The 15012-nt window shown below is 44.2% G+C and overlaps 1 protein-coding gene across 1 annotated transcript in view; it reads right to left on the bottom strand.

Moving 5' to 3' along the window:
* The window catches only part of LOC138676325 (TRPM8 channel-associated factor homolog), a 206022-nt gene that overhangs the window by 58525 nt on the left and 132485 nt on the right, over nt 1-15012 (bottom strand). The window contains exons 4-5 of the mRNA XM_069765511.1: nt 14567-14661; nt 7744-7957 (exon numbers count right to left, since the gene is read on the bottom strand). Of these exons, the coding sequence (XP_069621612.1) occupies nt 7744-7957; nt 14567-14661 (309 nt within the window). The remainder of the gene's footprint in view (nt 1-7743; nt 7958-14566; nt 14662-15012) is intronic.

The following is a 15012-nucleotide window of genomic DNA, read 5'->3' as shown; positions in this document are numbered from 1 at the left end:
ACACCGAAGGTGGTGTTGGGCAGTGGAAATCGCTACAGCACAAGCGGTTTGGTGGTTAATGGACCCTGCCTAACGCTATCCCTGCTTCTGACGAAGCGGCAGCAACCTCTCCCTAAGCTCAGATCAGCAGCAGTAACATGGCGGTCGGCGGGAACTCCCCTTTATAGCCCCTGTGACGCCGCAGACAGCAAGCCAATCACTGCAATGCCCTTCTCTAAGATGGTGGGGACCAGGACCTATGTCATCACGCTGCCCACACTCTGCGTTTACCTTCATTGGCTGAGAAATGGCGCTTTTCACGTCATTGAAACGCGACTTTGGCGCGAAAGTCGCGTACCGCATGGCCGACCCCGCACAGGGGTCGGATCGGGTTTCATGAAACCCGACTTTGCCAAAAGTCGGCGACTTTTGAAAATGAACGACCCGTTTCGCTCAACCCTAATCAGCACCCTTCTTCGTCAAATCAGTCAACGGTTTAGCAACAGTAGAAAAATTACTGATGAAGCGACGATAAAAATTAGCAAAGCCCAGGAACTTTTGCAGGCTCTTCACAGATGTCGGCTGAGTCCAATCATAAATGGCCTGGACTTTAACAGGGTCCATCTCGATAGTAGAAGGGGAAAAAATGAAACCCAAAAATGAAACCTTCTGAACTCCAAAGAGACACTTTGACCCCTTCACAAACAAAGAATTCGCACGAAGGACCTGGAACACCATTCTGACCTGCTTCACGTGAGACTCCCAATCATCCGAGAAGACCAAAATATCATCCAAATATACAATCAGGAATTTATCCATGTACTCTCGGAAGATGTCATGCATAAAGGACTGAAATACTGATGGAGCATTGGAAAGCCCGAATGGCATAACCAGGTACTCAAAATGGCCCTCGGGCGTATTAAATGCTGTTTTCCATTCATCGCCCTGTTTAATACGCACAAGATTATACGCACCACGAAGATCTATCTTGGTGAACCAACTAGCCCCCTTAATCCGAGCAAATAAATCAGACAGCAGCGGCAAAGGGTACTGAAATTTGACTGTGATCTTATTAAGAAGGTGGTAATCAATACAAGGTCTCAAAGAACCATCCTTCTTGGCCACAAAAAAGAACCCTGCTCCCAATGGTGACGACGACGGGCGACTATGACCCTTCTCCAAGGATTCCTTTATATAACTCCGCATAGCGGCGTCTTCTGGCACAGATAAATTGAACAGTCGGCCCTTAGGAAACTTACTACCAGGAATCAAATTGATAGCACAATCGCAATCCCTATGAGGAGGTAGGGCACTGGATTTGGGCTCATCAAATACATCCCGGTAATCCGACAAAAACTCCGGGACTTCAGAAGGGGTGGATGACGAAATAGACAAAAATGGAACATCACCATGTACCCCCTGACAACCCCAGCTGGACACAGACATAGATTTCCAATCCAATACTGGATTATGGACCTGTAGCCATGGCAACCCCAAAACGACCACATCATGCAGATTATGCAACACCAAAAAGCGAATATCCTCCTGATGTGCAGGAGCCATGCACATGGTCAATTGGGTCCAGTACTGAGGCTTATTCTTGGCCAAAGGCGTAGCATCAATTCCTCTCAATGGAATAGGATACTGCAAGGGCTCCAAGAAAAAACCACAGCGCCTAGCAAACTCCAAGTCCATCAAATTCAGGGCAGCGCCTGAATCCACAAATGCCATAACAGAATAGGATGACAAAGAGCAAATCAGAGTAACGGACAAAAGAAATTTCGACTGTACCGTACCAATGGTGGCAGACCTAGCGAAACGCTTAGTGCACTTAGGACAATCGGAGATGGCATGAGTGGAATCACCACAGTAAAAACACAGCCCATTCCGACGTCTGTGTTCTTGCCGTTCAGCTCTGGTCAAAGTCCTATCACATTGCATAGGCTCAGGTCTATGCTCAGGTGATACCGCCAAATGGTGCACAGCTTTACGCTCACGCAAGCGTCGATCGATCTGAATGGCCAAAGACATAGACTCATTCAGACCAGCAGGCATGGGAAATCCCACCATGACATCCTTAAGGGCTTCAGAGAGACCCTTTCTGAAAATTGCTGCCAGGGCACATTCATTCCACTGAGTGAGTACAGACCACTTCCTAAACTTCTGACAATATATCTCTACCTCATCCTGACCCTGACACAGAGCCAGCAAGATTTTCTCTGCCTGATCCACTGAATTTGGCTCATCATAAAGCAATCCAAGCGCCAGAAAAAACGCATCAACATCACGCAATGCCGGATCCCCTGGCGCAAGGGAAAATGCCCAGTCTTGAGGGTCGCCACGTAACAAAGAAATAATGATTTTCACTTGTTGAACAGGGTCACCTGAGGAGCGAGGTTTCAAAGCAAGAAACAATTTACAATTATTTTTGATATTCAGAAACTTAGATCTATTCCCAAAAAACAAATCAGGAATAGGAATCCTAGGCTCTAACATCGGATTCTGAACCACAAAATCTTGAATGGTGAGATTATCCATACAAGAGGACAGACCTTGAATGTCCATATCTACCTGAACCACCCAGAGGTAAAGGGGAAAAGAGAGACAAAACACACTGCAAAGAAAAAAAAATGGTCTCAGAACTTCTCTTATTCCTCTATTGAGATGCATTAATACTTTGGGCCACCTGTACTGTTATGACCTGGTGGTGAGGACAATAATGGACCTGGTGATTAAGAGCACACGGAATGACCTGATAGTTACTAATAATACAGAACAAGCTCTGAGACGTGGGAACTCTGCTGACCGCAATCCCTAATCCTATCACACACACTAGAAATAGCCGTGGATTGCTCCTAACGCTCCCTATGCAACTCGACACAGCCTAAGGAACTAGCTAGCCCTAAAGATAGAAAAATAAAGCCTACCTTGCCTCAGAGAAATTCCCCAAAGGAACAGGCAGCCCCCCACATATAATGACTGTGAGTTAAGATGAAAATTACAAACACAGAGATGAAATAGATTTAGCAAAGTGAGGCCCGACTTACTGAACAGACAGAGGATAGGAAAGGTAACTTTGCGGTCAGCACAAAAAACTACAAAAAGACCACGCAGAGGGCGCAAAAAGACCCTCCGCACCGACTCACGGTGCGGAGGCGCTCCCTCTGCGTCCCAGAGCTTCCAGCAAGCAAGACAAAAATCAAAATAGCAAGCTGGACAGAAAAAATAGCAAACAGAGAAAAACAAGCAGGAACTTAGCTTCTGCTGGGAAGACAGGTCACAAGAACGATCCAGGAGCGAACTAGACCAATACTGGAACATTGACAGGTGGCATGGAGCAAAGATCTAGGTGGAGTTAAATAGAGCAGCCAGCTAACGAATTAACCTCATCACCTGGGGAAGGAACCTCAGAAGCCGCTGCCCCACTCACAACCACCAGAGGAAGCCCATGGACAGAACCAGCCGAAGTACCATTCATGACCACAGGAGGGAGCTTAACAACAGAATTCACAACACAGGCACCCTGTCTGGGTGTTATGTTTGACTCCGATCTCTCCTTCACCTCCCATATACAATCTCTTGCCCGCCCGTGCCGCTTACACCTAAAGTACATCTCTAGAATCCACCCTTTTAGCACCATGGAAACAACAAAAACCCTCACTGTCGCCCTGATCCACTCCCACCTGTACTACTGCAACGCTCTATTAATTGGCCTCCCCCTCACTCGACTTTCCCCTCTCCAGTCCATCCTTAATGCAGCAGCCAGGGTCGTCCATCTGGCTAATCGTTACTTGGACGCGTCCGCTCTTCGCCAGTCGTTACACTGGCTACCCAGTCATTACAGGATACAATTCAAAGTACTTGTTCTCACCCACAAAGCTCTCCACAGTGCGGCACCCCCTTACATCTCCTCCCTCATTTCTGTCTATCGGCCAAACAGACCACTGCGCTCTGCAAATGACTTTCGACTAACCTCTGCACTAATGTGTACCTCCCACGCCCGACTCCATGAATTCTCCCGCGCTGTGCCAATCCTCTGGAATGCTCTACCCCAAGATATTAGGACCATCCACAATTTGCATAGTTTTAGGCGCTCGCTCAAAACACATTTGTTCAGAGCGGCCTATCACGTTCACTAATCAAAGTCATTTTATGTTTGTGTGTGTGTAGCCCATTCACTATCCCCATCTATCCCCACCCCCTGAAGATGGCTGGACCATCATTGTAAATACATCATTGTAAATACACATCTGTACTTTGTATCTCCCCCTTCTCATTGTAGATTGCAAGCTCTCACGAGCAGGGTCATCTTATTTCGCTTTAATTATTGTATTGTTAACGTTGTTACTTATGACTTTTGTGTTTGAAACTGTTAAACTATAAAGTGCTGCGGAATATGTTGGCGCTATATAAATAAAGATTATTATTATTATTTCACGAATATTTGAGCCCATGAATCCATTATATGTCCATTTTGGAAGCCGGCGAGAAAATTTCGCCATACGGATGCCATACGGATGCCACATGGATACTTTTTTGAGAAAAAATTGCATCCTCGCATTGCACACGGATGACATACGGATCACTGTTTGGGAACATTTCTGCGTATCTAGGCCGTAAAAAACGGACCGTATTTTTTTACGTTATGTGTGACGCCGGCCTTAGGGCAAAGATCCATAGTGATGAGAGGTGGATTTGAATTGGCCATAACAAGAACCTTATTATTAACATGATAATATCTAAGTAAAACTGAAAAGGATCAGGTGGAGCTGTGGGGAAGTATGACAAACCTCTGGATAACAGAGATTTTATGTTCATTCAATATATAATTTGTTAGGTTGAATATTTGTGCTGTTTGGTGCAGTCCTTTTTTGGCTGGGTTATATTTTAGTTCTTGGTCCTCTATTTTTGCCCCTCTTCCTCCTTTCCTCCTCCCATTTTGCCCTTGGCCTAGTTTCTTTTTTGGTGACAACTTGTGTAAGTGAAAGAACTGAGTTATTGTCTGACAGTCTAGACTGTTAACAAAAGATATTAGTGTCATTGTAGATTGTTGAGGAGGAATCATTACCCAATTTAACCCCTTTCTGACCTCGGACGGGATAGTAAGTCCGAGGTCAGAAGCCCCGCTTTGATGCGGGCTCCGGCGGTGAGCCCGCATCAAAGCCGGGACATGTCAGCTGTTTTGAACAGCTGACATGTGCCCGTAATAGGCGCGAGCAGAATCGCGATCTGCCCGCGCCTATTAACTAGTTAAATGCCGGTGTCAAACGCAGACAGCGGCATTTAACTACCGCATCTGGCTGGGCGGCCGGAAACGACGTCATCGCCGACCCCCGTCACATGATCGGAGGTTGGCGATACTTCTCCATTGTAACCATAGAGGTCCTTGAGACCTCTATGGTTACTGATCGCCGGTAGCTGTGAGCGCCACCCTGTGGTCAGCACTCACAGCACACCTGCAATTCTGCGACATAGCAGCGAACAGCAGATCGCTGCTATGTAGCAGAGGCGATCGTGCTGTGCCTGCTTCTAGCTTCCCATGGAGGCTATTGAAGCATGACAAAAGTAAAAAAAAAAAAGTAAAAAAAATGTGAAAAAAATAAAAAAAATATAAAAGTTTAAATCACCCCCCTTTCGCCCCAATCAAAATAAATCAATAAAAAAAATCAAATCTACACATATTTGGTATCGCCGCGCTCAGAATCGCCCGATCTATCAATGAAAAAAAAGCATTAACCTGATCGCTAAACGGCGTAGCGAGAAAAAAATTCGAAACGCCAGAATTACGTTTTTTTGGTCCCCGCGACATTGCATTAAAATGCAATAACAGGTGATCAAAAGAACGTATCTGCACCAAAATGCTATCATTAAAAACGATATCTCGGCACACAAAAAATAAGTCCTCAACCAACCCCAGATCATGAAAAATTGAGACGCTACGAGTATCGGAAAATGGCGCAATTTTTTTTTTTTTTTTTTAGCAAAGTTTGGAATTTTTTTTCACCACTTAGGTAAAAAATAACCTAGTCATGTTAGGTGTCTATGAACGCATACTGACCTGGAGAATCATAATGGCCGGTCAGTTTTAGCATTTAGTGAACCTAGCAAAAAAGCCAAACAAAAAACAAGTGTGGGATTGCACTTTTTTTGCAATTTCACCGCACTTGGAATTTTTTTCCCGTTTTCTAGTACAAGACATGCTAAAACCAATGATATCATTCAAAAGTACAACTGGTCCCGCAAAAAATAAGCCCTCACATGGCCAAATTGACGGAAAAATAAAAAAGTTATGGCTCTGGGAAGGAGGGGAGTGAAAAACGAACACGGAAAAACGAAAAATACCAAGGTCATGAAGGGGTTAATACCCAAAATGTTGTCATGTATGTCCGATGTAGTCCACATTCCTTAATTTTGTGCCTAGAACCTGTGAATAGCAGTAATGTGACTGCTGTTCACAGGTGCCAGATGGTGACTACAATGACCATCATAGCTGCTGAGTCTCGCTGAGCGTTGATATCACTCTACGACGTCTGTGAATAGCGGTCACTTTACTGCAATATATAGGCGCCAGAAATAAAATTGAGAAACTTGGATTACATTGAACCTGTGTGGCAACATTTTGGGTAATAAATTGGTGAATGAGGGACTGAATCTTGTTTTTATTTCTGTCTTTTTAGGTCTTTCAGGTATCCTTTTCAATACTATTTTGGGTTTGTTGGATTACAGCGGAAGATGCATGGGATTTTTCTTTCTTTAAATTGGTGAACGAGGGATAGTGTGGGGGAGTCTTTATTCAAATAAAGTATTTTTTCTGTGTGTGTGTTTTTATTTTTTATTGCTGGGTTAGTTATAGGGGTGTCTGATACCTTTCCATTACTTACCCCAGTGCTTGATACCAGCTGTGATTTTTGACAAATCCCAGCTGTCATAAAACCCAACTACTACCATTACCTCAGCTCCAGGGAAATCAGGAACAGCCTGGCAAAGTACCAGAATTGGCACATCTAATGTGATGTGCCAATTTTGGGGTGACTGCAGTCTTGCATTATTAGACTGGGTAGGTCAAAACAACCATTTACCTTCCCAGCCTGATAATATAAGCCCGCAGCACTCTACTTTACCTTGGCTGGTTACCAAGAATAGGGGGATCCCATTTTTTAAATTTATGATTGGGTTAAACCAGGCTAAAAACACCGGCGTAAACACTTATGGCCCATGTGCGGATTTACTTTAGCTAATGCAAGTCTATTGTCCGTCTATAAAAGTGGAGTAATACTCTGACAACATTGTTCCCAGCAGCAACCTGGGAGTCAGAGATGCATCCAGACATTTTCCTCATGCTGATCCCATTCCATTTGAGCTGTTTCCATCCATTTTCCTGCAACACCTCCCCCCCCAGTCCTCCTGCTGGGATTTTCTGGAAAAATGCTTGCGTTTCCCATTTACTTCTATGAAACTCGGTACTCGTGTCGAGCTTGTCTGAGCGTTCGACCTGCTTGATTAGAGTACCGAGTACTTGAGCATTTTAGTGCTCACTCATCCCTATTTGTAATAGGAGCCGCAAAACACTTGCTTTGCTGCATTCTACCGTTTTTATGATATGATTCACCTATATAAATTTAAACTTTTATTCTCTGTTTTAATTTATAGAGAAAAATCTGAGACCACGAGCTGTGGTATGCTAAAAATTAGTAAAAAAAAAAAAGTATATGAGTAATTGCATAAAACATAAAAAGCGAGTAAAGCAGACTAAACTCTACTTACCTTTTATAAATGTTGGAGCTCGTTCTGCTCCATAGACTGTAACGGGAACTGTTCCTAGCTGACTTTTCCCCTTGACAATAACATACAGGAGTCCTCCCCAGACATTGGATATCACAACCTTCTCATTCACGACATTCTTTTTATTCACAACCACTGGGGCACGACACAAGTGTTTTGCTGAGCTCAGGTCATCAGAATGGCAGCCAACCTGTACCTACAATAAATTCCAAAACTATATATGTGAATAAAAGTACTGCACCTATCTCTGATTTACAGTATGTAGCATACAATTATACTACTTTATTGTTTATTAAAAGGTTTTAATAAGTGCTGAAAATGGAAACGTATAATAGACCACTATGTTTAGATAGTAATAAGATTACACCATGTTCCAAATTATTATGCAAATTACATTTTTCTCGGATTTTCCTAAATGGTCGGTGCAGATGACAGTCAGTCTAATAAATGTCATCACCCATTAGGGTATGTGTCCACGTTCAGGATTGCATCAGGATTTGGTCAGGATTTTATGCAGGTAAAATCCTGACAAAATCTGCACATGAGGTCACTGACAGGTCACCTGCGTTTTTCATGCGTTTTTTGAAGCCTTTTTCATGCGTTTTTTGACGCATTTTTTCATGCAGATTTGTGTGTGTTTTTGTAAGCTCAATAAAGATATACCAAAAAAAAAGGGTGATGTAATTTCTTGTCCAACCTCTTCATTTATGTACTCCACTGAAGGATAATGTTAACACAGACAGATGATAGATAACAGATAGATCGATAGATAATAGATAGATCTATCGCATCTATCTATCGTATCTATTATCTATCTATAAATATATCTATCAATAGATATATCTATAGATAGCTAGATAGATATATCAATAGACAGATAATAGATAGATAATAGATAGATAATACCAAGCCCGATGTTTAGTATATCTATGTATCTTTATTCTGTCTGTCTGTCACGGAAATCCCAAGTCGCTGATTGGTCGCTGCAAAACAGCCACGACCAATCAGTGACGGGCACAGTCCGGCTGTGAAATGGCCGCTTCCTACTCCCCTGAAGTCAGTGCCCCCTCCAGTCAGCGCTCACACAGGGTTAATGGCAGTGTTAATGGACTGCGCTATGCCGCGGTGTAACGCACTCCATTAACGCTGCTATTAACCCTGTGTGACCAACTTTATTTTACTATTGATGCTGCCTATGCAGCATCAATAGTAAAAAGATCTAATGTTAAAAGTAATGATAAAAAAAAACATTATATACTCACCCTCCGTCGGCCCCTGGATCCATCTGAGGCCTTTCCCCCTCCTCGCGATGCTCCGGTGACCGGTCCATGCATTGCGGTCTCACAAGATGTCATCATCTCGTGAGACTGCAATGCACTCTTGGGACCGGAGCGTCGTGAGGAGCATCGGTAAACGCCTCGCCTGGATCCGGGGGCCGACGGAAGGTGAGTATATAACTATTTTTTATTTTAATTATTTTTTTTAACAGGGATATGGTGCCCACATTGCTATATACTATGTGGGCTGTGTTATATACTACCTCGCTGTGCTATATACTACATGGCTGTGCTATATACTACGTGGCTGTGCTATTTACTACGCGGCCGGCTGCGACCAATCAGCGATATTGCAGCGGGATTTAAACACCACTTCGTAAATAAAGTACATACATATTCTAGAATACCCGATGCGTTAGAATGGGGCCACCATTTAGTAGATATATAATAGCAAGGCCGATGTTTCTGAATGAACATTTAATTTAAAAAAAAATGGGAAAAAATGGCGTGGGCTCCCGCGCAATTTTCTGTGCCAGAGGGGGAAAGCTGATGGCCGGGGGCCATTATTTGTAGCCTGGGAAGGGGTTAATACCCAAGGCCCCTCCAACGCTGTGAATATCAGCTTGCAGCTGTCTGCATAGCCTTTACTGGCTATTAAAAGGACCCCAAAAGCCCCCCAAAAAATGACATGCGGTCCCCCTATAATTTATAGCCAGAAAGGCTACGCAGACAGCTGCGGGCTGATATTCATAGCCTAGAGAGGGGCCATGGATATTGGCCCCCCCGCTACAAATACCAGCCCACAGCCGCCCCAGAAATGGCACATCTGTAAGATGCGCCAGTTCCGGCACTTAGCCCCTCTCTTCCCACTCCCGTGTAGCATTGGGATATGGGGTAATAAGGGGTTAATGTCACCTTGCTATTGTAAGGTGACATTAAGCCGGGTTAATAATGGAGAGGCGTCAATAAGAAGCCTATCCATTATTAATCCTAGAGCAGTGAAAGAGTTAAAAAAGAAATAAAGACACAGCCAGAAAAAAATATTTTATTATTCTTAATTTCACCATACTTACCATACTCGATCGCCTGCAAAAAACATAAAATAATAAACCGTATACTCCCTGTCCGACACAGTCCAATTAATAACGAGTGTCCCACGATGATCTCCCCTATAGAACAGTGACATCGGGTGATGTCACTGCTCTATAGGACCCTCAGTGACACACTGACAGGAGACAATGGCTCCTGCAGTGCATCACTGAGAGGTTACTGTAGTTCACTGGTCTCACTTTATGGCAATTGCTGCGTGGGAACTTTCTCACACAGCAATGCCAAGAGTGAGACTAGAGACTATTTTCTCACAGGGGAGTAGGAATACATTGTGAGGAATACATTGTGGAAGGATACCCTCCATCATTGTATTCCTGGAGCAACTGGAGAGCGGTCTCATCAGCTGATGCTGCTGTTCTCCACGGGAGATCGTCGAGGGACACTCATTTTAATTGGATTTCTGCAGATCAGGGAGTATAGTGTTTGTTTATTATTTTAATATTTTTTACAGGTGACAGGCTTCGGGGATCAAAATGACAAGTGATGGTGAGTATGTACTCTATGTTTAATGTACTGTATTTCTATATGTAAGTTGTATGTATGCACTGTATGTATGTGTTGTATGTTGCATGTTGTATGGTGCATGTCGTATGCTGCATGACGCATGACGCATTTTGTCGCATGTTGTTGCATGTTGCATGTCGTCGCATGTCATCACATGTCGCATGTAATCGCATGTTGCATGTCGTCGCATGTTGCATGTCGCATGTCGTATGCCGCATGTTGATGCAAGTTGCATGTTGTCGCATGCCGTCTCATGTAGTCACATGTTGCATGTTGTATGTTGCATGTCGTATGTCGCATGTTGACGCATGTTGCATGTTGCCGCATGTTCGCGCATGTTGTTGCATGTTGCATGTCGTCACATGTTGCATGTCGCATGTTACATGTCGTTGCATGTTGCATGTCACCTGTCGCATGTTCCATGTGGCATGTCGTCGCATGTGGCATGTCATTTGTTGCTGCATGTCGCATGGTGCATGCCGCATGTTGTTGTATGTCGCATGTTGCATGTCACATGTTGCATGTCGTCACATGTTGCATGTTGTCACATGTCTCATGTCGCATGTCGTCGCCTGTCACATGTTGTATGTTGCATGTCGTCGCATGTTGAATGTCGCACGTTGACGCATGTCACATGATGTTGCATGTTGCATGTTGTCGCATGTTGTATGGTGTATGTTGTATGTGCACACAGTGTAGACGTGTTCACCTCTGCTACATCTGGATGCCTGACATCTAGATGTAGCAAAGCTGGTAGATGATCGCCTGGGATAACTCTCCAGCGATCACCTACACTACAGCGTTCTCACAAACAGCTGATCAGCTGTTTGCGAGAACCAGACTAGTGACCGGAGATAAGTCCCAGTCACGTGCACAGCAATGCCAAAAGTGAGACTAGGGACTCTTTTCTCACAGGGGAGTAGGAATACATTTTGAGGAATACATTGTGGAAGGATACCCTCCATCATTGTATTCCTGGAGCCCCTGGATAGCAGTCGCATCAGCTGATGCTGCTGTTCTCCACGGGAGATTGTCGAGGGACACTCATTTTAATTGGATTTCTGCGGATCAGGGAGTATAGTGTTTGTTTATTATTTTAATATTTTTTACAGGTGACACTGGCTTCGGGGATCAAAGTGACAAGTGATGGTGAGTATGTACTCTATGTTTAATGTACTGTATGTCTATATGTAAGTTGCATGTATGCACTGTACAGTATGTATGTGTTGTATGGTGTATGTTGCTTGTATGGTGCATGTCGTATGCTGCATGCCGCATGACGCATGTTGTTGCATGTTGCATGTCGTCGCATGTTGTTGCATGTTGCATGTCATCGCATGTCGTCGCATGTTGTTGCATGTCGCATGTTGAAGTATGTTGCATGTTGCCACATGTTGCATGTCGCATGTTGTCACATGTTGAATGTTGCTGCATGTTGTCGCATGTCATCACATGTTGCATATCATAGCATGTTGCATGTTGTCGCATGCTGCATGTCGCATGTTGACGCAAGTTGCATGTTGTCGCATGTCGTCACATATTGTATGTTGTATGTCACATGTTAACACATGTTGCATGTTGCCGCATGTTGTCGCATGTTGTTGCATGTCACATGTCATCACATGTTGCATGTCGCATGTTGCATGTTATATGTCGTTGCATGTTGCATGTCACCTGTTGCATGTCGTCGCATGTGGCATGTCATCTTTCGCTGCATGTCGCATGTTGCATGCCGCATGTTGTTGCATGTCGCATGTTACATGTCACATGTTGCATGTCGTCACATGTTGCATGTTGTTGCATGTCTCATGTCGCCTGTCGTCGCCTGTTGCATGTTGTATGTTGCATGTCGTCGTTTGTTGCATGTCGCACGTTGACGCATGTCACATGATGTTGCATGTCGCATGTTGTCGCATGTTGTATGGTGTATGTTGTATGTCCACACAGTGTAGACATGTTCAGCTCTGCTACATCTGGATGCCTGACATCTAGATGTAGCAAAGCCGGTAGATGATCGCCTGGGATAACTCTCCAGCGATCACCTACACTACAGCGTTCTCACAAACAGCTGATCAGCTGTTTGCGAGAACCAGACTAGTGACCGGAGATAAGTCCCGGTCACGTGCACAGCAATGCCAAAAGTGAGACTAGGGACTCTTTTCTCAGGGGAGTAGGAATACATTGTGAGGAATACATTGTGGAAGGATACCCTCCATCATTGTATTCCTGGAGCCCCTGGAAAGCAGTCACATCAGCTGATGCTGCTGTTCTCCACGGGAGATTGTCGAGGGACACTCATTTTAATTGGATTTCTGCGGATCAGGGAGTATAGTGTTTGTTTATTATTTTAATATTTTTTACAGGTGACATTAGCTTCGGGGATCAAAGTGACAAGTGATGGTGAGTATATACTCTATGTTTAATGTACTGTATGTCTATATGTAAGTTGTATGTATGCACTGTACAGTATGTATGTGCTGTATGGTGTATGTTGCTTGTTGTATGGTGCATGTCATATGCTGCATGTCGCATGACGCATTTTGTCGCATGTTGTTGCATGTCGTCGCATGTTGTTGCATGTTGCATGTCGTTGCATGTCGCATGTTGTAGCATGTTGCATGTTGCCACATGTTGCATGTCGCATGTTGTCACATGTTGAATGTTGCTGCATGTTGTCGCATGTCGCATGTCATCGCATGTTGCATGTTGTAGCATGTTGTATGTCGTCACATGTTGCATGTCGTTGCATGTTGCATGTCGCATGTTGACGCAAGTTGCATGTTGTCGCATGTCATCACATGTTGTATGTTGTATGTTGCAATGTTGTATGTTGCATGTCACATGTTGACGCATGTTGCATGTTGTCGCATGTTGTTGCATGTTGCATGTCACATGTCATCGCATGTTGCATGTCGCATGTTGCATGTTATATGTCGTTGCATGTTGCATGTCACCTGTCGCATGTCATCGCATGTGGCATGTCATCTTTCGCTGCATGTCGCATGTTGCATGCCGCATGTTGTTGCATGTCGCATGTTACATGTCACATGTTGCATGTCGTCACATGTCGCATGTTGTTGCATGTCTCATGTTGCCTGTCGCATGTTGTATGTTGCATGTCGTCGCATGTTGACGCATGTCGCATGTTGTTGCATGTCGCATGTTGTCGCATGTTGTATGGTGTATGTTGTATGTGCACACAGTGTAGACGAGTTCAGCTCTGCTACATCTGGATGCCTGACATCTAGATGTAGCAAAGTCGGTAGATGATCACCTGAGATAACTCTCCAGCGATCACCTACACTACAGCGTTCTCACAAACAGCTGATCAGCTGTTTGCAAGAACCAGACTAGTGACCGGAGATAAGTCCCGGTCCCGGTCACGGCAGTTCTCGCGATAACATAAGTTATCGCGAGAACTGCAGTGGACGAGGGACTTCCGGCGGGACAGGTGAGCCAGCAGACATGCGTAGTAAGCTGCTTGTACGCAGTTTCTACGCATGTGACTAATCATTAGATGCGATTTTATCGCATCTAATGATAGTCTATGGTAAATATACGGCGCGGTGATGGAGCGTCGCCGCTTTGTAAACAAACATGCTGAGTTCTGAAAAGATGCGCCGCATGTCCGTCAATGTAGCTATGAAAACTGTCACTCCAGCTCTCTTACCCGCCTCCTCCCACTTGATTGACGACTCCTTATGCTGAAGTCACAAAGCATAGAAGCTGTAAGTCAAGCAGGACAAGGAAGCGCGGAATGTACATTAATAGTTTTAGAGGTACAATTCTGCTGACAAATTCCCTTTATGGAATATTAACTGGATCTAACTTTCATTTGTAGAACCGTTTTCTATCTATAATTATTGACCCTTTTATTTTTTTCTCAAGTTGGAAAACACAAAATGTGCAGTTACCTGGAGACCTTTTTCCACAGCTGAGGCTGGAAATATAAATGTTGCAGATCTCTCGGGAGGCAGATAGAGTCCAGTGCTTCTCCATGCATCGTTACCTGGATACAAAATAGTGTAACATATTTTATCACAAAAATCCAATTCAATTTTTTTTTCCTCTCTGTAATATAATGTATGCAAACACACACACACACACACACACACACACACACACACACTATATATATAAATATATATATAGCGCCCCCAAGGGCTAGGGGTTACTCGGAGCCGGGCCCTTCGGTTCTCAAGGGCGATGTCACGGTGGCTGACCCGGTCCATGGCCCTAGGGATGTCCGTTGTAAAAGGGGGGAAATGTCTTTAAAAGGATAATGTTTGTGACGCCACCTGTGGTATTCGGTCAGGGTGACCGATGCTGCTTAGGGATCCGCTGGGGTGATGTTATGGCA

The sequence above is a fragment of the Ranitomeya imitator genome, chromosome 4 (genome assembly GCF_032444005.1).
Source record: "Ranitomeya imitator isolate aRanImi1 chromosome 4, aRanImi1.pri, whole genome shotgun sequence".
Lineage (NCBI taxonomy): Eukaryota > Metazoa > Chordata > Amphibia > Anura > Dendrobatidae > Ranitomeya > Ranitomeya imitator.
This window is presented reverse-complemented; position numbering and strand designations above follow the sequence as displayed.